Here is a 21,755-nt window from a genome sequence, read left to right on the forward strand (position 1 = left end):
GGAGCATAAGAAAAGTTCCTAGCACCTTTGCTGGACCCTTTCTCACCCACTCCCCAGTGCAGTATGGGGCCAGCTAAAGCTCCCTTTTGTTGGAAAACTCCACTTCAAACACAGGCCTTCACAAAGTGCACTTTAGGTGAGCCATTTTTATGCAAAATTTCCCGTGGCCAGAATAACATGTTGCGGCCACTGCATCCTGCCCAAAACTCCCCTTCCCCAACCATATACATTCCAGCCCTTAAAAGGGCATAAAAACCCACTATTCACTTCTCCATTGGCTCAACGCCATTCCTTCCCAATTCCCAACCCGACAAACACCTGGGTACAATCACCACTTGACCCATCAGTTAAACCCCTGTCCATCTTTACCAAGTCACCACCCCTGAAGGCAAAGCATAAATACAGTTCTCCCTTTGTCTAGAGCGGGCTGAAGCTTTACTTCAGACCAGCCATGCTGATGGCACCTTTCCTTCTGACCCCAACCATGCTGCTGCAAGAATAAAACTTTCCTGCCTGAAAATTGACTGGTCTCTGTACCCTCTATGATTGTGCACCCCGAAATTTCTGACACCTTTGTGGGTCCCTGGTCTCCCCCCAGCTGGGTTAGACTAACCTAGAAAACTCTAGCTTGAGCAGGGGAAGCAGGAAAGAAACAACTGAATCAGGCAACATGGGGCAAAGGGTTACTTGCTTTAAGTCCTGTGATGGAGCACCCAGGAGGAGATCTGTTTCCTGGGGAGTATAGCAGGCATTCAAATCTATAAACAGGGGAATTTCTAAGGCCACTAGCAAGCAATAAACTGGTACAAGAGACAAGGTTCACAAAAGACAAGGAGGACCCTGAACTTTGCATTCACTTTAGGCTGACTTTCTTTATAGGAGGGCTGAATCTGAAGGATTCAGCCAATGCAAAGCCAATTGGCAGAGACTGTGAAAGGTGTTTTTATGCATTGGTTTGTTTGGTTTATTAGCTTCCGATATGCAAAAAATATCTCAAGAAACAGAGCCTTCAGGGACTAAATCACAATATGAGAACGTCAATAATGAGATAGAAATTTTGAAATTTTTCAAATACAATTACTGGAGTTGAAGACCACAATAACTGAAATGAAAAAAATGCCAGGAGGGTTTCAACAGCAGATTGGAGCTGGCAGAACAATCAGTGAAGAGACAACTGAAATTAGTCAGGCTGAGGAGCAGAAAGAAAAAAAAGAATATGAAAAAAGGGAAAATAGCCTAAAAGTCCTTGGGACATCAAGTGCACCAATATATGCATTCTGGGATAGAAGGAGAAGAAAAACAGAAAGGGGCAGAAGGAATATTCCCAAAAACGATGACAGAAAACTTCCCGAATATAACAAAAGATGTTAATATGCAATCCAAGAAGCCCAGTGAATACCAAACAGGATAAATTTAAAGAGAAATATGCACAAATACACAGTAGTCAAATTCTCCAATGCAAAGGTTAGGAAGAAAGTTCTGAAAGCTGTGAGAGAAAAGAAACATGTTATATACAAGGGAGTCCCAATTGGATTAAATACTGATTTCTCATCAGAAACCAGGAGGTCAAGAAGGCAATGGAATGAAATACTTAAAATGCTTAGAGAAAACAATTATCAACCAATAATTTTATATCTGTTAAGAATTTCTTTCAAAAACAAGGAAGAGATTAAGACATTCCCAGATAAACCAAAGCTGAGGGAGTTCTTTACCACTAGACCTGTCCTACAAGCAATACTACAGGGATTGCTTCAAACTGAAGGGAAAGGACACTAGATAGTGGATCAAAGTGACAAAAAGAAATAAAGAATTCTGGTAAAGGTACCCATGTGGGTAATTACAAATGCCAGCTCTATTGTATTCTTTGGTATGTAACTCCACTTCTGACTTCTTACAAGTGCTAAAATGTAAATGTATAAAAAGTAATGACAAATCTGTGGTTTTGGATATATAATATACAAAGATATCATTGATACAAGTACAAAAAAAGGTGGGGAGGCAGTAGGTTATATGAACAGTGTATGTGTATGCTATTGAAGTTAAGTTGGTATCAAATAAAAATGATTATTATAAACTTAGGATGCTAAATGTTAATCTCATGATAACCACAAAGAAATGAGAAGGGAATCAATATGATACAATACAAAAAACTCAAATAAATATAAAAGTAGGCATTAGTGGAATAATTGAGGGTCAAAAAAGTATAAGACTTGCAAAAATTAAATAGCAAAATGGCAGAAGAAAGTCTTGCATTAGCAGTAGTTATTTTAAATGTAAATGAATTAAACTTTCCATCCAACAAAAACAGATTGGCAGGATGGATTAAAAAGCATTACTCAACCATATGCTGTTTACAAGAGACTCACCTAAAATTCAAAGACATAAATAGCATGAAAGTGAAAGAATGGATAAAAAAATATACCATATAAGTAGTAACCAAAAGACTAAGATAGTGATACTAATATCAGATAAAATAGCCTTTCAGTCAAAAACTATTACAAGAGACAAAGAAGGTCATTATCTACTGATAAAGGAGTCAAATCCACAAGAAGACATAACAATTATAAATATATATGCACCTAACAGCAGAAAATATGAAGCAAATATTGACAGCTTTGAAGAGAGAAACAGACAATTCTACATTAATGGTAGGAGACTTTAATACACCACTTTCAATAATGGCTAAAACATCTAGACAGAAGACCAATAAATAAACAGAAATCTTAAATGATATTCTAAATCAACTAGATCTAACTGACCTATATAGAACACTTCACCCAACAGCAACAGAACACACATTCTTCTCTAGTGCACATGGGTCATTCTCTAGAATAGACCACACCTTAAGTCATAAAAATTAAAAAATATTGAAATCATACAATGTGTCTTCTCCATCCAAAAATGAATGAAACTAGATATCAAAAACATGGGAGAAATGGAAAATTCACAAACATACAGAAATTAAATAATGTACTCTCAAACCACCACTGGGTCAAAGGGAAATTAGCAAATATCTTAAGGCAAACAAAAATGAAAATATACCAAACTTAAGAGATGCAGCAAAGGCAGTGCTGAGAGGGAAATTTATAGCTCTAAATGCTTACATTAAAAAAGAAGAGCAAACTAGATCTAGAAAATGAAGAGCAAACTAAACCCAAAGTGAGTGGAAGGAAGGAATTAAAGATTAGAGTGGATATAAATGAAATAAAGAATGAAACAAACAAACAAACAATAGAAAGAAAAGTTGGTTCTTTAAAAATATCAATAAAATTGACAAAACTTTAGCTAGAATGAAAAAAGGAATGAAGAGACAGGACATAAGTAACTACAATCAGAAATGAAAAGGTGGGCATTACTACCAACCACATAACTAAAAGGGACTGTAAGAGGCTACTTGAACAACTGTATACCAACAAATAAACTAGATGAAATGGACAAATTCCTAGAAACACACAAACTACCTACACTGACTCAAGAAGAAAAAGAAGATCTCAACAACAAACTAACAACAAATAGATTGAATAAGTAATCAAAAACCTCCCAACAAAGAAAAATCCAGGCCCAGATGGATTCGAGTGGAATTTTACCAAAATTCCAAGAAGGATTAACACCAGTCCTGCTCAAAAATTGAAGAGGAGGTGTGCTGGTTTGAATCTATTATGCACCCTACAAAAGCCATGTTCTTTAATCCAAACTTGTGGGGGCAGATGTATTGTGGGTGGTATCTTTTGATTAGGTTGTTTCCATGGAGATGTGACCCTGTCCATTCAAGATGGGTCTTAATTAGATTACTGGCATCCTCTATGAGAGGTTAAAAGGCAGGGACATTTTGAAGAGGGCTGACACAAACCCAGATATTTGGAGCAGCAGACTCCAGCCACATGCCTTCCCATGTAATGAAGGAACCCCAGATGCCATTGGCCTTTTTTAAAAGGCATCCTCTTGTTGATGTCGTAGTTTGGACACTTCTATGGCCTTAAAACTGTAAATCTGTAACCTCATAAATCCCCTTTATAAAAGCCAATCCATTTCTCGTATTTTGCATTTTGGCAGCTTTGGCAAACTGGAACAGGATGGAACACTCCCTAACTCATTCTATGAGGCCAACATCACCCTCATACCAAAACCAGATAAAGATACTACAAGAAAAGAAAACTATAGAACAATATCTCTTATAAACATAGATGCTAAAGTCCTCAAAAATATAGTAGCAAACCAAATCTAACAGCACATTGAAAGAATTACACATCATGATTGTGGGGCCCCAGGGCCCACCCCCACCCCCCAACTCTTTAGTGAAGTAAGTTATTGCACATAGTTGCCTACTTGACAGGAAAAGACATTAAAGGTCATCAGATGTCCACTGGTAGGAAAAGAATGTATAAATGGTATCACAAACAAAGCATTAAAACTCCCCTCCCCTGATCATTGTTGATAACAAATTTCAACACCCCTGTGTCACAAGACTCTGCCAAAACTCTGTTCTCACATCCTATGGAATATCTTTGTCCTAACCTTTATAAATCACCCTCTAGCACCCCTCGTGCTTTGCAGAGTGCTAACTTCCATCTTTCCCAGCCAGCCACTGCTGTGAATCTATCTCCTGTCTGTAAGTCCTATTAAACTCATGTTTAGTTTCATGCCTGGTGTGTTCTTTGGTCTTGGGGCTGAGCAGGGCTGAAAAAATTGGTGAGCCAGCCAGGAGATAGAAGAGCCGCCAGCTGTAGGGTATATGGGTACAGGGAAGGGGGAATCCAAAATGGGCCCATATCGTTGATGTTGGGAGGGGTGCCTGCACTCTTAGATGAATGGGAACCACCGCGAGAGTATGGAGATGACCTGAAAACTTCAGCAGAATTGGTACCTGTTTTGCACCAAATTGCAGGACAACTAAATTTGAGTAAGAAAAAAAGAGTCTGTCAAATAGTGGCAGCCATAACATGGCCCCTCTTAGGAGCCTTGTGGATGGCTACCAAGGCAGAACAAGTGGCAAAAACTACTGTGCACCATTTAGAGGAGACAGTAAAACTAGAAAGAGATATTCACCTTGCCCAGAAGGAAATGAAGGACTCTCTAACCAATCACTCACTCCAAGTGGACAATCAGACTCTGGCATGCGGATATGTCTGAGTCAAAGGCCATAAGTTGCCTCAAGCTCGAGTCTAGAGGAGTTTAGCTACTCTGGGATGGGACCCCAAAGCATGGTACCCCATAGGCTCCTCCTCAGAGAAGGAAGGAGAGGATGGATGGGAGGTAGAGGAGGACGAAGAGCCCCAAAAGGTGCACCCTGTAAAACAACAAAAATGGAAGGCATCACAAGATCAACCCCCTGGGGTTCAGCAATTCCAACCTCTTGAACAGAAATTAAAGATTACTATGAGAGACTATACTGCAGCTGATTTGGATGATTTAGGGCAGTGGTACAGACAAAAAACTACAGAGTCCCTACCCAATTGGCTTCTAAGATTATGGGGTACTGGAGCAGAGGGGGTAGTGCTATCTGGAGGGGAAACGAGTAAACTGGTGTCTATTACAACCCAACCTTTGCTAAAACAATGCTTGTATGATACCTCAGCTAATGCAAAAACCACCTCCTTATTGGCTATGGCTGGTTTACAGGTTTAAGACAGCATGGCCTAAGAAGGGAATATACTGAACAATACTCCCCATTGACAAACTATGGAGGAGCTAAAAGATGTTTTAAGGGAGCTAGGAATGAAGCATGCTATTTATGCTGCAGCATTCATAGATTCTGGCACAGAGGCTTTTACTGCAGGAATGAAAGACATGGTATTGCATACTGCCCCCAACCATTTCTATGGGCCTCTCGTGTCTATCCTAAGTCCACTAGTAGGACAGCCTATTTCCCTTGCTGCTCAGGCTTTAGCTGACCTTGGAGAGTTGGAGAGGCTGCAGAAAAGAGGGGAGGGAATAAGGAGAATGGGAAAGGCTCCCAGTGAGCATAAAGGCCCTAATTAGGTATCCTACAAATAGATGTGGGTGATTTCATTGCTGTAGGCACAGAAATAACAGCTATAGATAAGCAACCAATGCAATGTTAGTAAAGCTATGGAGCAAACTACCTAAGAGCCAGAGATTTACTAAAGTGAGCTCCCAAACCATTGAGAAGAAAGGAAGTCAGGAAAAAAAACATCATTTGGAGCCCTCTGCTGCCCTGGAAGAGGTATGGGAAGCCCCCTTCCCTCTTCCATAAGGGGGAGGTCAAGATGTCTGGGAGCAAACAATAGTTGGGGACCCCCAGGATTGGAGACTACATGTAGAATTAAACATTTACTGGTCCCCTACTAACCAGCAACAAGTGTTAGCACTAGTAGGTATAGGAGCTGAATGTACTTTAATCTATGGGAATGTAGCCTGATTCCACGGGCCAGTACTGGCTATAGATAGTGTGCCATTTTGGATGTATTATGTCCCCCCAACACCATGTTCTTTAATGCAATCATGTGGGGGCAGAGGTATTAATATTGATTAGGATGGAATCCTTTGATTGAGTGTTTTCATGGAGAAGTGATTCAGTCAACCATGGGTGACCTGTTTGATTGAATTACTTCCATAGAGATGTGGACCCCGCCCATTCAGGGTAGGTCTTGATTTAATCACTGGAGTCCTGTATAAGAGCTCACAAACAGAAGGACCTCAGAACAGCAGGGAGTGACATTTTGGAGAGAAGCTGGGAGAGACACTTTGGAGATGGCCACTGAAAGCAGAAACTTGCTGACACTTTGGAGATGTGAGTGCCCAGTGTTTGCTCCAGAGAAGCTAAGAGAGGACAAAATGCCCCAGGAGCAAAATTTTGAAGTATGCACAGGAGCTGAGAGAGGAACTGGAACACAACCTGGGGATCAGCAGATGCCAGCCATGTGCCTTCCCAGCTAACAGAGTTTTTCTGGATGCCATTGGCCTTCCTTTGATGGAAGTATACTCATGTTGATATCTTCATCTGGACATTTTCACGACCTTCAGACTAAATTGTAACCAAATAAACCTCCTTTATAAAAGCCAATCCACTTCTGGTATTTTGCCTAACGGCAGCATTAGCAAACCAGAACAGATGGCTATGGGGGTGGAAACAATCCAGGCAAAGAAGCACAGCCTAACTTTACAAATTGGGAGATACCCCCCTCAAGTGTATATGGTATATATTTCCCCTACACTGGAATATATTTTAGGAATTGATCTTCTACAGAATGCCACATTGCAGACCACTATAGGGGATTTCCACCTCCGGTGTAGAGTGATCCAAGTTGTCTTAAAGGATCAGGCAAAAGGGTCCCCTGTAAAAGTGCCCCCGCTTTGGAGGGTCATAGTTACAAAATAATATAAACTTCTGGGAGGGCACCAAGAAATCTCAGCCACTATCAATGAGTTGGAGTGAGTAGGGATAATAACACCCACCCACAGCCCTTTCAATAGACTTGTATGGACAGTATGAAAGCCTGTCATGGAATGTGGTGCATGATAATAGGTTATCAGGAGTTAAGCAAGAAAACACCACCATTGTATGCCACAGTCCCGAACATCACTGGTTTATTACAAGAAATTAGTACCCAGTTGTGTCAAGATCATTTTGTATTGGATCTTGGTAATGCTTTCTTTAGTATCTCCCTACAAAAATCAAGCTAGCATGCATTCACCTTCTCCTGGGGAGGCCAACAATGGATTTTACTGTGCTTCCCCAAGGCTATGTACATAGCCTGAACATCTGCCATGGTCTCATGGCAAAGGATTTGGCTAAGTGGGAAAGTCTCACAAATATAACTCTATTTCACTACATTGGTGATATCATGTTAACCAGTAACTCAGAATTAAAAGAAGCCTCAGGCTCATTGCTAGCTCACCTTGAAAGTCAGGGATGGGCAGCCAATGGCAACAAACTGCAAAGTCCTGGCTGCTCTGTTTAATTTTTGGGTGTTTTATGGTTGGGTAACACAAAAACAATACCTGCTGCTGTAACTGATCAAGCACACTGTTTCCCCACATCACAAATGCCAAAACAACCAATGGTTTTCTCGGGGTTGTTGAGGGATTGAAGCCCTTTTGTTCCTCACTTAGCACAAACCTTTGTATGTTTTCATTAGCAAAGACCATCCCTGGGAATGGGATACCTCCCAACAGGCTACATTTGAAAAGGCAAAAAGGGCAATAGCACAGGTACAAGCACTGGGGGCATAGATCCAGACATGGCCTGTGAATCAGATTTAGCCAGCACTGACATTGGCTTTGAGTGAGGCCTATGGCAAAGGCAACTCTAAACGAATGTCTCTTGGTGTTTGGCCACAAATATGAAAAGAGGCAGAATTGAGAAAGTCCCTTGGAAAAGCAATTGTGTGCTACATATAATGCCTTATTGCAAGTGGAGAGACTGACATAAAGATGCCCAGTCACCTTGAAAACAGCCACCCCTATTCTGGGGTGGATAAATGACACAGCTTCTAAGCCACGCTCTGGCAGTGCCCAACTAAGCACACTGACCAAATGGAAGCCCTATCTGCTACAGCGCAGCATTTTCATATCAGCCCTCTGAGTGCAGAAATGCAGGAGATTCTCAGACCACTGTCCTATATAAAAGATTCAACAGCTAAAGTCTCTGTACCTGAAATAGGTGTTCAAATGCCCACTATAGAAGGCATGGGTACCATTCCTCAGTCTGCTTGGTACACTGATGGGTCCTCTAGCAGGAAGCCTCCCACATGGACAGCTGTGCTCTCCTACACTATATGGTAGGAGACTGGTGCTATACAAAGCAGTCAATGGGCTGAGTTAAGAGCAGTGTGGATGGCAATAGTCATAAACTAGGAGACGTGCTAATGGTCTATACTGAAAGCTGGGCTGTTTACAAAGGCTTTATGACGTGGATGGCAACCTGGAAGTAGGAACAATGCACAATCATAGGTTGCCCCCTCTGGGTAGCACGTTGTCTAGATAAAAACATGTCTTGATAAAAACACTTAGAAAACCAGGAATAGAAAGATATCTCCTCAGCATGTTAAAATGCATATAAGAAAAACCCACAGCTAACATCATAAATAATGGTGAAATAATGAAAGCTTTCCCTCTACGATCTGGAATAAGATAAGAATGTCCAGTGATAGCACTGTTATTCAACACTGTACTGGAAGTTCTAGTCAGAACAATTAGGCAAGAGAAAGAAATAAAAGATATCCACATTAGAAAGGAAGATGTGAAACTATCCCTATTTGCAGATGACATGATTCTATATACAGAAAATCCTAAAAAATCCACAACAGGCTTGGAGGGGCAAGATGGCGGCATACAGAGGAGTGGAAGCTAAGTAGTCCCCCTGGAACAACTACAAAAAACCAGAAACAACTAGTAAATAATCCAGAATAACTGCGGGGGGGACAAACGAGACCATCCACTCATCATACACCAACCTGAATTGGGAGGAATGCCCGAGAACACAGCATAAAATCTGTAAGTAAAACCTGCAGATCCAAGTCGTGAGACCCCCTCCCCCATAGCCCGAGCTGCAAAGCCTCGTGGTGCCAGAGAGAAGCTCTCTCCCAGCAAGCGAATATAGCTCAGCTGAGCTCCAACTGGGGTTTTAAGTAGCGAGTGTGAACTGCTCACTAAGGGTACGCATCCCCAAAACACAGACAGAGGCTTTGGGTGACGACTGACCTGGGAGAGCCAGAGAGTCGCCTTGGACTGGGTCTGAAGGGGACTATCTCTTTTTTGGCTCAGTGGAGAAAGCCCCAGTCATTTTGAGTTTCCAGGGCTGTGAAGCAGAGAAGGGTGGAGACAGCACAAGCAGAGAGCGAGACCACTGAAATGCTAATGACCTCCACCTGGGGGCTCTGTCTTCTCTACGAGGAAAGGGGTGGGGCCCTTTCCATTCAGAACCAGACCCCAGAGCCTGGGGGAACACGGCCATACCTCCTCACACCAGTCAAGAATTACAGGCTAACAGGCGTCACCTGCTGGGCAGAAAAGCACAGTGACCCGAGGCATCAAAGGGGGGAGCAATTTTCTAAGACACACCTGCAGGGAAACCAGATACTGAATATTTCTTCCCTCTGGGACCTGAGCCTGTTCTGGTCTGGGAAAACCTGATTTGGATAACCAAGGAAACCATGCCTAGACAACAGAAAATTACAACCTACACTAAGAAAAACAAAGTTATGGCCCAGTCAAAGGAGCAAACGTACACTTCAACTGAGATACAGGAATTTAAACAACTAATGCTAAATCAATTCAAAAAGTTTAGAGAAGATATTGCAAAAGAGATAGAGGCTGTAAAGGAAGCACTGGGCATGTATACGGCAGAAATCAAAAGTTCAAAAAAGCAACTAGTAGAATCTATGGAAATGAAAGGCACGACACAAGAGATGAAAGACACAACGGAAACATACAACAGCAGATCTCAAGAGGCAGAAGAAAACACTCAGGAACTGGAGAACAAAACACCTGAAAGCCTACACGCAAAGGAGCAGATGGAGAAAAGAATGAAAAAATATGAGCAACGTCTCCGGGAACTCAAGGATGAAACAACGTACAATAATGTAAGTATCATTGGTGTCCCAGAAGGAGAAGAGAAGGGAAGGGGGGCAGAAGCAATAATAGAGGAAATAATTAATGAAAATTTCCCATCTCTTATGAAAGACATAAAATTACACATCCAAGAAGCGCAGCGTACTCCAAACAGAAGAGATATGAATAGGCCTACGCCAAGCCACTTAATAATCAGATTATCAAATGTCAAAGACAAAGAGAGAATCCTGAAAGCAGCAAGAGAAAAGCGATCCATTACATACAAAGGAAGCTTAATAAGACTATGTGCGGATCTCTCAGCAGAAACCATGGAGGCAAGAAGGAAGTGGTGTGATATATTTAAGATACTAAAAGAGAAAAACCGCCAACCAAGAATCCTGTATCCAGCAAAGCTGTCCTTCAAATATGAGGGAGAGCTCAAAATATTTTCTGACAAACAGACAATGAAAGACTTTGTGAACAAGACACCTGTCCTACAGGAAATACTAAAGGGAGCACTACAGGGTGATAGAAGACAGGAGTGCGTGGTTTGGAACACAATTTGGGGAGACGGTAGCACAACAATGTAAGTACACTGAACAAAGGTAACTATGAATACAGTTGAGAGAGGAAGGTGAGGAGCATGTGAGACACCAGAAGAAAGGAGGAAAGATAAAGACTGGGACTGTGTAACTTGGTGAAATCTAGAGTATTCAACAATTGTGATAAAATGTACAAATATGTTCTTTCACGAGGGAGAACAAGCAAATGTCAACCTTGCAAGGTGTTAAAAATGGGGAGGCATTGGGGGAGGGATGCAATCAGCATAAACTAGAGACTATAACTAATAGAATCATTGTATTATGCTTCCTTTAATGTAACAAAGGTAATATACCAAGGTGAATGCAGATAAGAGGGGGGGATAGGGGAGGCATGTTAGACACTTGGCATTGGTGGTATTGTCTGATTCTTTAGTCTACTTTGATTTAAGGTTATTTTTCCTTTTGCTGCTTCCTAGCTGTCTTTTTTTTTCCCTCTTTCTTTTTCCTCTCTACCTTCTTTGACTCTCCCTCCTGCCTTGTGGAAGAAATGTAGATGCCCTTATATAGATAATGGTGAAGGTGGTGAACACATAAATGTATGACCATGCAGAGAACCATCGATTATTTACTTGGGATGGAATGTATGGTGAGTGAACAAAACCATATTAAAAAAAAAAATGGGTTGATGACAAGACCTCGAGGGCAATATACTGAGTGAAATAAGCCAGACACATTAGGACAATTATTGCAGGGTCTCACTGATAGGAACTAATTATAATATGTAAACTCATAGACATGAAATATAAGGTACCAAGATATAGGACGAGGCTTCAGAATGGGGAGTGGTTGCTTAGTATGGGCAGAATGTTCAATTAGGATGAACTTAAATGTTTGGAAATGAACAGGGGTGTTGGTAGCAAGATGTGAGAATAACTAACAGCGCCGAATGGTGTGTGAATGAGGTGGAAAGGCAAAGCTCAGAGTCATATATGTCACCAGAAGGAAAGTTGGAGGTCAAAAGATGGGAATGTATAAAACTGAATCCTATGGTGGGCAATGTCCATGATCAACTGTACAAATACTAGAAATCACTTCCATGAACCAGAACAAATGTATGACAATACAATTAGAAGTTAATAATAGAGGGGCATATAGGGAAGAACTATATACCTATTACAAACTATATACTACAGTTAGTAGTATTTCAACATTTTTTCATAAACAGTAACAAATGTACTATATCAGTACTACGAGTCAACAATTTAGGGGGGTTGGTTAGGGATAGGGGAGGATTAGAGTTTCCCTTTTTTTTTTTTTCATCTTTCACTTTATTTCTTGTCTGGAGTAATGAAAAGTTTCTAAAAATTGAACAAAAATTAAGTGTGATGGATGCACAGCTGTATGAGGGTACCCAGGGGCAAGTGATTATACACTTTGGATCTTTGGATAATTGTATGGTATCTGAACAATCTCAATAAAAATGAAAAAAAAAAATCCACAACAAAGCTACTAGAGCTAATATATGAATTCAGCAAAGTGGCAGGGTACAAGATCAACTCCCCAAAATTAGTAGTGTTGCTATACACTAGTAATGAAAAATCTGAAGACATCAAGAAACAAATTCCATTTACTATAACCACCAAAAGAATCAAATATCTAGGAATAAATCTAACCAAGATTGTACATTACAAAACATTGGTAAAAAAAAATCAAAGACCTAAATAAATTGAAGGAAATTCCATGTTCATGGATTGGAAGACTAAATATTTTTAAGATGTCAATTCTACCCAAAGCAATTTACACATTCAATGGGATCCCAGTCAAAATTCCAACAGCCTGTTTGCAGAATCGGAAAAGCCAATTATCAAATTTATATGGAGGGGTAAAGGGCCCTCTGAATTGCCAAAGTCATGGTGAAAAAGAAGAATGAAGTTGGAGGATCTGTATTTCCTGATCTTAAAACTTATAAGAAAGCCACAGTAATCAAAACAGCATGGTACTGGCACAAGGACAAGCATATAGACCCATGGAATCAAAATGAGAATACAGAAATCAACCCTCCCATCTATGGCCAATTGATTTTTGACACAGATGAGAAGCCCACTCAATTAAGAACAGTACCTTCAACAAATCATTCTGCAAAAACTGGATGCCCGTCTGTAAAAGAATGAGTGTGGTCTTCTACTTCACCACGTACACACAGTTTGGTGATTCTTCATAAAGGTACATATAGACTTCCATCTGGCCTGGCAATCCCTCTTCTAGATACATACCCAAATGAATTGAAAGCAGGAACTCAAACAGATATTTGCATACTGTTCACATCGACATTATTCATGATTGCCAAAAGAAGGAAGCAACCCCAGTGTCCATCAACTGTTGAATGGATGCATAAAATGTGGTATACACACACACAATGGAATATTATCCAGGTCTAAAAAGGAATGACATTCTGATACATGTGACACGTATCAACATGTGAAATGATGACAAGCCAGACACAAAATGACAGATATTGTATGATCTCATGGAGTTGAAATAATTAGAATAAGTAAATTTATAGAGTCATAAACTAGAATACAGGTTATCAAAGGCCCGGTTTGGGGTAGGGAATGGGGAATTAATGCTCAAATTGTACAGTTTCTTTTTGAGATGATGGTAAAGTTTGGTAACGGATAGGGTGATGGTAGCATAATATTGTGAATGTGATTAATAACACTGCACTATATATTTGAATGTGGTTAAAAAAGGAAATTTTAGGTTGTATATATGTTACTAGAATAAATTTTTTAAAAATCCATAGGACTGTACAACACAGTGAATCTGAAAGTAAACCATGGACTGTAATTAATAGTACAATTACAAAAATGTTCTTTCATCAATTGTAACAAATGTACCACACTAATGCAAGGTGGTACATGGGAAATGTGTATTTCATGCATTATTTTTCTGTAAACTTACAACTCCTCTAAGCAAAAAAAAAAAAAGGAAAAAAACCCAATGCAAGTTAGTTCTATTGCAAAAATTAAAAGCATATTAATATCTGCTCCACTAATTAAGAATGCATGATAATTCTAACATGAGTTACAATGCATATGACATTTGAAGTAATTTGTTTTATAAATTTTCAGGGTGTTCTATAGAGGGAAATTTTAGTCTAGCTTAATCAATCAATCCAAGCCTTAAGAAAGCAGATTTTGTTAACATGCTTTCAAATTCTGGGTTCAGCATGTAACTCTATGTTAAGGACACATATTTAAAATTTCTTAACACAAATTAATGTAGGACTAGCATAAATTATAAATTTTTCAGTTACCCATGCTTGTTCATAGCTATAATACATACTGAACTTTAAAAACTATAGAATATGTTATCTTAGTGTGTCTAAAACCATATTCATGATCAACTCTTGAAAATCTCCTCCTCCCAAAGTCTTTCTCATCATACATAATGACAACTGGATCCTTTATTGCTCAAGCGAAAAAATGTTGGCGTCATCCTTGACTCACATCCTACATCCGATCTATCAACCCTCTAGGCTCTATTTTCAAAATATACCTTGAATCCAGCCACATCTCATCACTTCTACCACTAACACACTGGTTTGAACCATTACCGCCTTCTGCCTGGTGTACCTTGCAACTGCACACCAACTAATGTCTTTGTTTCCCCTTTGTCTTCCACAGTCTATTGTCAATACAGCAGTCACAGTGATCCTGTTAAAAATTAAGTCAGATCATGTTACTCCTCAGCTGAAAAATCTCCAATCGTTTTCCATCTCACTCAGAGTAAAAGTCCAAGTCATTACCATGGCTTTAAAGCCTTTGCAACATTTGGACCCCACAGCCTCTGTGACTTCATCTACTACTACTTCTCCCCTTGCCCAGGCCACTTCTACCTCAGGGCCTTTGCACTTACTGTTCCTTCTGGTTGAAGTATTCTTCACCAATTATCTACCAATCATCTCCTTCAATCTTTACCCCAAACACACTTTCTCTGGAGGGGTTTTCTTTACCACCCTATACAAATTGCACCCTCCAGCTCCCTATATTCCACTCTCACTTTTATTTTTCTCCATAGCATCTATTACTTTCTGGCTTACTATCTCACTTATTTATCTGTCTGTATCATCCTACAAAAATGTAAGCTCCAAGTTTGTTATTGTTGAAGCAAACATTTTAGTAAAGTAATATATATACAAAAAGTAAACAAATCTTAAGTGTAAAGATTGATGAGTTTTCATAATGTGAGCATACCCATGAAACCATCACTTTCACTATTCCCCCAAGGGTAACCACTATTCTGACTTCTAACCTAACAACTAAGGTTAATTTTGCGTGTTTTAAAAATTTTTTATAAATGGAATCATAAACTAAATGTCTGACTTCTTTCACTTAACATTATGTAGTTGCATATAGTCGTAGCTCATTAATTCTCATTGCACATAAATTTCAGCACATAAATATACCACATTTATTCCTATTGTTGGACATTTGCATTGTTTCCAGTGTGGGGCTATTATGATAGTGTCCTATAAATATTCTCATACATATTTTTCATGAACATGTCTACACATTTCTATTCAGTATGGCAGGGTTTTTTGCCTATTAAATTTACTGAGGTCTCATATACCCCTAGGCACAGTTTCTGGCACATAATAAGTATTTCAATAGATATTTGTTGAACAAATGAATGAAAATATTCTTTAAAACATTCTATTATTTAGATATAATAATTCACAAGACTTCCCTGACATACATAGTTTTATAGTACAGTAGCTAAAATAAACCCTATAAAGCTACCACTCAATTTAAGAAATAGATAACATCATTGACATTTCTTGAATATTCACTCCTTCCTGATCCCTTATCACTGTAATGAATTTTTTTATCATTTCCTTTATATTTAACCACATATATGTGCTCCCTAAACAACATGCTAAGTTTTGCTTGTGTTTAAACTTCATGAAAATGGTGTCATACTACATATATTCTGAAATTTGCATTTTTCATTGAACGTTATGTTTCTAAGACTCACGCAAATTGATGTGTATAGCTGTAGATCTTTCTTTTTGCACTGTTGTATAGCACGCCATTGTGGTTTTTTACCAGAGTATATTTATCCATTCCCTGTCAAAGGACTTTGGGTTGTTCTAAGTTTCTTTGCCATTTTAAAACACTACTACTATGAACATTTTTACATGTGTTTCCTGGTATACATGGACACAAAGTTTTCTAGGACAGTTATCATGTAGAGGTGAAATTGTGGATTAAATGGTATGTACATATTCAAATGTAATAGTGCCAATTTTCCAAAGTGCTATATACTAATTTATGTTCCTACCATCAATGTACAAAAGTTCCTATTGCTGTACATTCTTACTGATCCTTGGTATGGTCACTGATTTTTGCCAATCTAAGAAATGTAAAATATAATTTCATTGCAGTTTTTTTAAATACAATTTTATTTAGATATATTCACACACCATATAATTTATCCAAAGTGTACAATCAATAGCACATGGTATCACCATATAGTTGTGCATTTATCATTACAATCTATTTTCAAACATTTTCATTACTCTCAAATGAAGAGAAAAAATACAAATGGAAAGAAATACTAAATAAAAAAGAACACCCAAACCATCCCATACCCCTTATCCCCCTCTATTATTTACATATTTTTTGTCATTTTTTTATTATTCATCTGCCCATACACTGGTTAAAGAGAGTGTCAGTCACCAGGTTTTCACTATCACAAGGTCACATCATAAAAGCTATATAGTTACACAATTATTATCAAGAATCAAGTCTACTGGATTACTAATAGATTCAGGTATTTCCTTCAAACCATTCTAATACACTAGAAACTAAAAAGGAGTATCTTTATAATGTGTAAACCTCCAGATTGACGTTTTGACTTTATTTGAGATCTCTCAGCCACTGAAGCTTCAATTTGTTTCATTTCTTTTCCCCCTTTTGGTCAAGATGGCATTCTCAATCTCATGATGCCAGGGCCAGTCTCATCCCTGGGAGTCCTGTCCTTCATTCATTGCAGTTTTAAAATCACATTTTCCTGGTTACTAATGAGAATGAGCACCTTTTCATATGATAATTAACCATTTCTATTTCTTCTATGAAATTCTTATTTGAATCTTTTACCTGTTTCTCAATTGGGTTGTCTTTTTCTTATTGATTTATAGGAATTCCTTGTGTATTTCAGCTCTTAATCCTCTGTTGCTATACACTTGCAAAATTCTTCTTGCAGCTTGTGAGCTGTCTTCACAGAAAACGTTGTATTTGGAAATGATTTCAGACTTACAGAAAAGTTGCAAAAATGAAAATAGTAAAAACATCTGTGTGTGTCCTTTACCCTGAGATTCAACTGTTAGCATTTTACCCCATTTGTTTTATCATTTACATGTACTCACATATGTGCTCTTCTCTCTGTATATGTATGTGTGCATTTATATATATAAAGAATGTGAAATACACACGCATTTTTTTTTCCTGAACCATTTAAAGGTAAATTATATACATCATGGCCTTTAAGCCCTAATAACTCAGTGTGCATTTTCTAAGACTAAGAATATTTTCTCACATAACCATAGTTCAATTATCAATTATAATTTAGTTCAGTTCATTTAACCCAATAATGTCCCTTCTGGCATTTTTTTTTTCTTCTCCAATACAGGATTCAGTTAAGGCTCAGTTACTTATCATATCTCTCTAGCCTCTTTTAATCTGGAACATTTCCATGGCCTTTCTTTGACATTTTTGAAGAATAGTGCTCCCTTCCTTCCCTGCATTTCCTCTAATAGAATGTTCTCCATTTTCGGTTTGTCTGATGTTTTCTAGTGATTAGATTCAGGTTACTCATTCTCAGACAAAATACTACACACACTGACCATCTACCCCTCACTAGCGATGATAATTTTGATAACACAGTCAACGTTTTCTTCCATTCTTCACTGTATAATAATTATTTTTTGCTCCCTTGCAAATGATAAATGGTCTATGGAGAAACAATTTAAGACCATGTTCCTCATCAAAGTTTTCTCCTAGATTTAATATCTATTGATGATTCTTTCCTGATCCAATCTTCACTAAAATGATTGTATAATGCTGATTTACTTTCACATTATTTATTAAGTACTTCGATAAACAAAAGTTCTACCACTGAATTTATCAATCTTTTCTTTTGAAAAACAGATAAGGTCCCTGCTACCAGGGACATTTTGTGTCCTGTTTAAGAAATTCTCTCCTACCTTGAAGGTATTAAAAATATTTCCTACATTTTCTTCTGAAGGTTACCTACTTATTATTAATTTCTGAGTATTTTAAACAGTAGTAATAACTTATATATCACAGTTCTCTATACTCTAAATCTAGCAAAAAGTTTTGCTACAGTTGTCTGCTTTCAGTGAGTTTCCTGTTTTTTCTTAAGTTAGCTATGTATATGAACAATGCCTGGATTTTAAATTTAATTGTATTTTAGTATGATGTATATTTTAAACAATGGCTTTCCGTTTTGAGAAAAAAAAAAAAAAAAAAAAAAAAAAAAAAAAAAAAAAAAAGAGCCTGGCCAATCTGGCCTGAGACAGAAATTTCCTGCTTTCACTTCTAAACAACTTACACAAGAAGTCACTAACTTATAAGGATAGGAACTGTAGTCTTTAGCAACTAAAATGATAAAATTGTTTCTACTTCAGAGATATGAAGGGGAACTTAACTTTTTAGGTAGGAAATAGGTTAAATTAAAAAAAAAAAAGGTGTGTGTGGGGGAACTGTAACAAGTTAAATTTTTGCTTAAACTCATCCCTGAAATTCTGTTTGAAAGGTTGATTTGGGAGAAACACAGGTCAAAATGTTTGCCTTTTAGACAGGGTAATATGTCTACTATGTCTGTATTATTTCTATACAATTACTAAAAATGTTTCAAAACCCAAGAAAGTAATTTTTTTAATAAAACAAGTGAAATTAATGCAGTAATTAAATATTTTTAAAACCCCTAATTATAACTTTTCCTATCCTATTGTAAAAGTACAGTTATCCTTCCTAATTCAGGACAGCCAGAGAGAAACTTTCTCTCATTTACTCCACAAGCATGTGTCAACCAGGCCTTATACTGCACACAAGGTATTAGATACCAAAGCTAATGAAAAACTCAGATTATACAGTTAAAAACAAAACAAAACAAAACATAGAATCTGTGCTTTTCTCCAATAGTACATATATATGTTAAAGAACTAAAAACAAAAAACGGGGGAAAGAAGCAGGGGAATCTCTTAATTTAAACCGAATCCATGAAAATGAGATTGCTAAGCCAGAATGCGGATGTTAGAGCTGGAAAATCAGGCTTGGCATCATCAGTTGTTGTTCATCATGAGTCTAATCACTTCACTAATGTTCACAGGAAATTCTCACATCAGAAAGCAACACACTTATGGTGAACATTCTTTAATTTCATTTTTCTTGTCTGTTCATGCATATTATACTGCTCAGTTTTTCAAGTGGCAGTGTGTACTATGTAAGTTAGCTAGCAATGTTTTATATAATATTTATGTCTTTATAAGTTGGTAACTCAAATTAATTATTTGAGGTTCTGAGGAAAATAATGCCAAAGTAGGAGTTGGAACTCATCTTAACTCAGGCCCTTTCCCTTATATAATAACTTAAAGTATTGATATGAAACCTTCATTGGAATCTAAAGGTGATCTGCAATATCTTGGACTTCAGATGTATAGCAGGAGTATTTGCTGAGAAACTACTTTCAAAATTTTGTGGCATGTGGCCCCTAAAGAATGTTGAAATTTCTGCCCAAGGTCAGCTTTCCTTAAGTTCCACTGTTAGAACTGGCTGGCAAGCTACCACTTTGGCATGCTATAAAGAAGTGCTGTTCAAATGACAGTCTATAAACAGTAATATGTTTATTTAAATAAAATTGTATTTTAGAGCTAATGCTAAGAACATGTGCTTATTTTTTAAGGAGGTAAGTTGTTTATTTATTGAAGTATATCTAATTCTCAATCCAAATACCAGTTTATTTGCCTAAAACTAAATGTATTTTTTTAGAGGATGACACCTAATTTCAGGGCCACAATTTATTACAAATGGATGTTAAGAAAAACAAAAATGAATGATGGGCAGGAACTTAATTCTTCTACTTAGTAGGTAACAAGGAAGCAAAGAAAGCCTTAGGACACAAACAATACAGCATGTTCTCAAGAAGGGTCTTGGTGAATTCCTCAAAGCTTTCGTCAAAGAGTTACATTAAATTTCCTTTCATTAACAAATAAATTGGTTTCTCACTGGTAGAAGCTTAGGCCAGTCATCTAAATCAGACTACATGCTATTTACTGGAGACTCACTTAACTGTAAAATGTACCTTCTTTGATGATAGAAGGTTTAAACATGAAATTATAAGAATGCCCTGAGGAAGGAACAGGGCTACTCTATTGGTATAGGACAAAACAGAACCACAGGGTCCTCTCTCACCTGTGATACTGTGATGCTGCATTTCTTGGCCAGCTCCTCTTTGGCTTCTTCACTGGGGTAGGGGTTGCTGAGGTGTGAGTAAAAATATTCATTCAAGATTTCTGTGGCTTGTTTGCTGAAGTTACGCCTTTTCCGTCTATGAGAAGAGGAAAAAAGGAGAGAGAGAGAGAATCATAGTAATAATCACCATTAACCAAAGGGGGATAGAATAATTAAGACCACACAAAAGAGTTGATTTTTATTTTTAAACATTCCTAAGGTCTAATTTATAACTAAGTATTTTAAATTACATTCTTGGCATCCTCAAAAGCACTACCCAACTCATTTTAAGGTGTAGGGTCACCAAGAGAAATATTAGAATGTGAAGCACAATTAATTTCATTCATTAATTATTCAACAAATATTTATTGAGGATCTACTGTATTCTAGGCATTCGATAAAGATCCAGTGAGAATAAAACAGACAAGGTCCCTGCTACCAGAGAACTTACAGGGGAATAGACAGTTAAGGGAAAGAATAGAGTTGGAAGGAAGAAAGACATTAGACAAGTTTCACAGAAATAATTGCAAATTACGGTGACCTGCAAGTATCATGAAGGAAAGTATAAAGCATAATGAATGTTTACAAGACAGAAACCTAGTATCAATTGTGGAGTCAGGAAAGGTTTACTTGAAGGAGTGACATTTAATCTGAGGCCTGGCATGAGTAAGGAGTTAGTCAGGCAAAGAGTAGAGAGGAAGAGTAATATGCAAAAGAAATGGTCCTAAAACAGAACTTTGCAAGTCTAAGAGGCTAGAGAAGGCTAGAGCACAGTAAAAAATAAAATGTGTGAGATGAGTCTGAAAGAATGGGAAGGGGACGATTATATCAGGCTTACTGGACCCCATAAGAATTTCTGGATTTCATTCTAAGTGGAATAGGAAGCTATTAAAGGTTTTAAGCTTTATGTTTTAAAAAAGACCATTCTGATTGCTATGTAGAGAACAGCTGGAGGATGGCATGAAAGGAAATACAGAGATCAGTTAAGGAGGCTCACTGCAGTGGTCCATTTGAGAAATGATGGTATCTTGGAAGAGGGTAAGAGCAATGGAAATAAAAATATTCAAGATATTCAAGAGGCAAAAGTAATAGACTTGACGATGGACTAGATTGGGGTAGGGTGTGGAAGAGATGCAGAAGGTAAGGAAAATAAAATACATCAAGA

At 37.9% G+C, this 21,755-nt stretch overlaps 1 protein-coding gene across 2 annotated transcripts in view; it reads right to left on the reverse strand.

Moving 5' to 3' along the window:
* PBX3 (PBX homeobox 3) overlaps positions 1-21,755 on the reverse strand; it is a 314,870-nt gene that overhangs the window by 40,399 nt on the left and 252,716 nt on the right. For both annotated transcript variants that reach the window (XM_037797351.1, XM_037797350.1), the window contains exon 5: positions 20,552-20,687. In XM_037797351.1, the coding sequence (XP_037653279.1) occupies positions 20,552-20,687 (136 nt within the window). The remainder of the gene's footprint in view (positions 1-20,551; positions 20,688-21,755) is intronic.

The sequence above is a fragment of the Choloepus didactylus genome, chromosome 10 (assembly GCF_015220235.1).
Source record: "Choloepus didactylus isolate mChoDid1 chromosome 10, mChoDid1.pri, whole genome shotgun sequence".
NCBI lineage: Eukaryota > Metazoa > Chordata > Mammalia > Pilosa > Megalonychidae > Choloepus > Choloepus didactylus.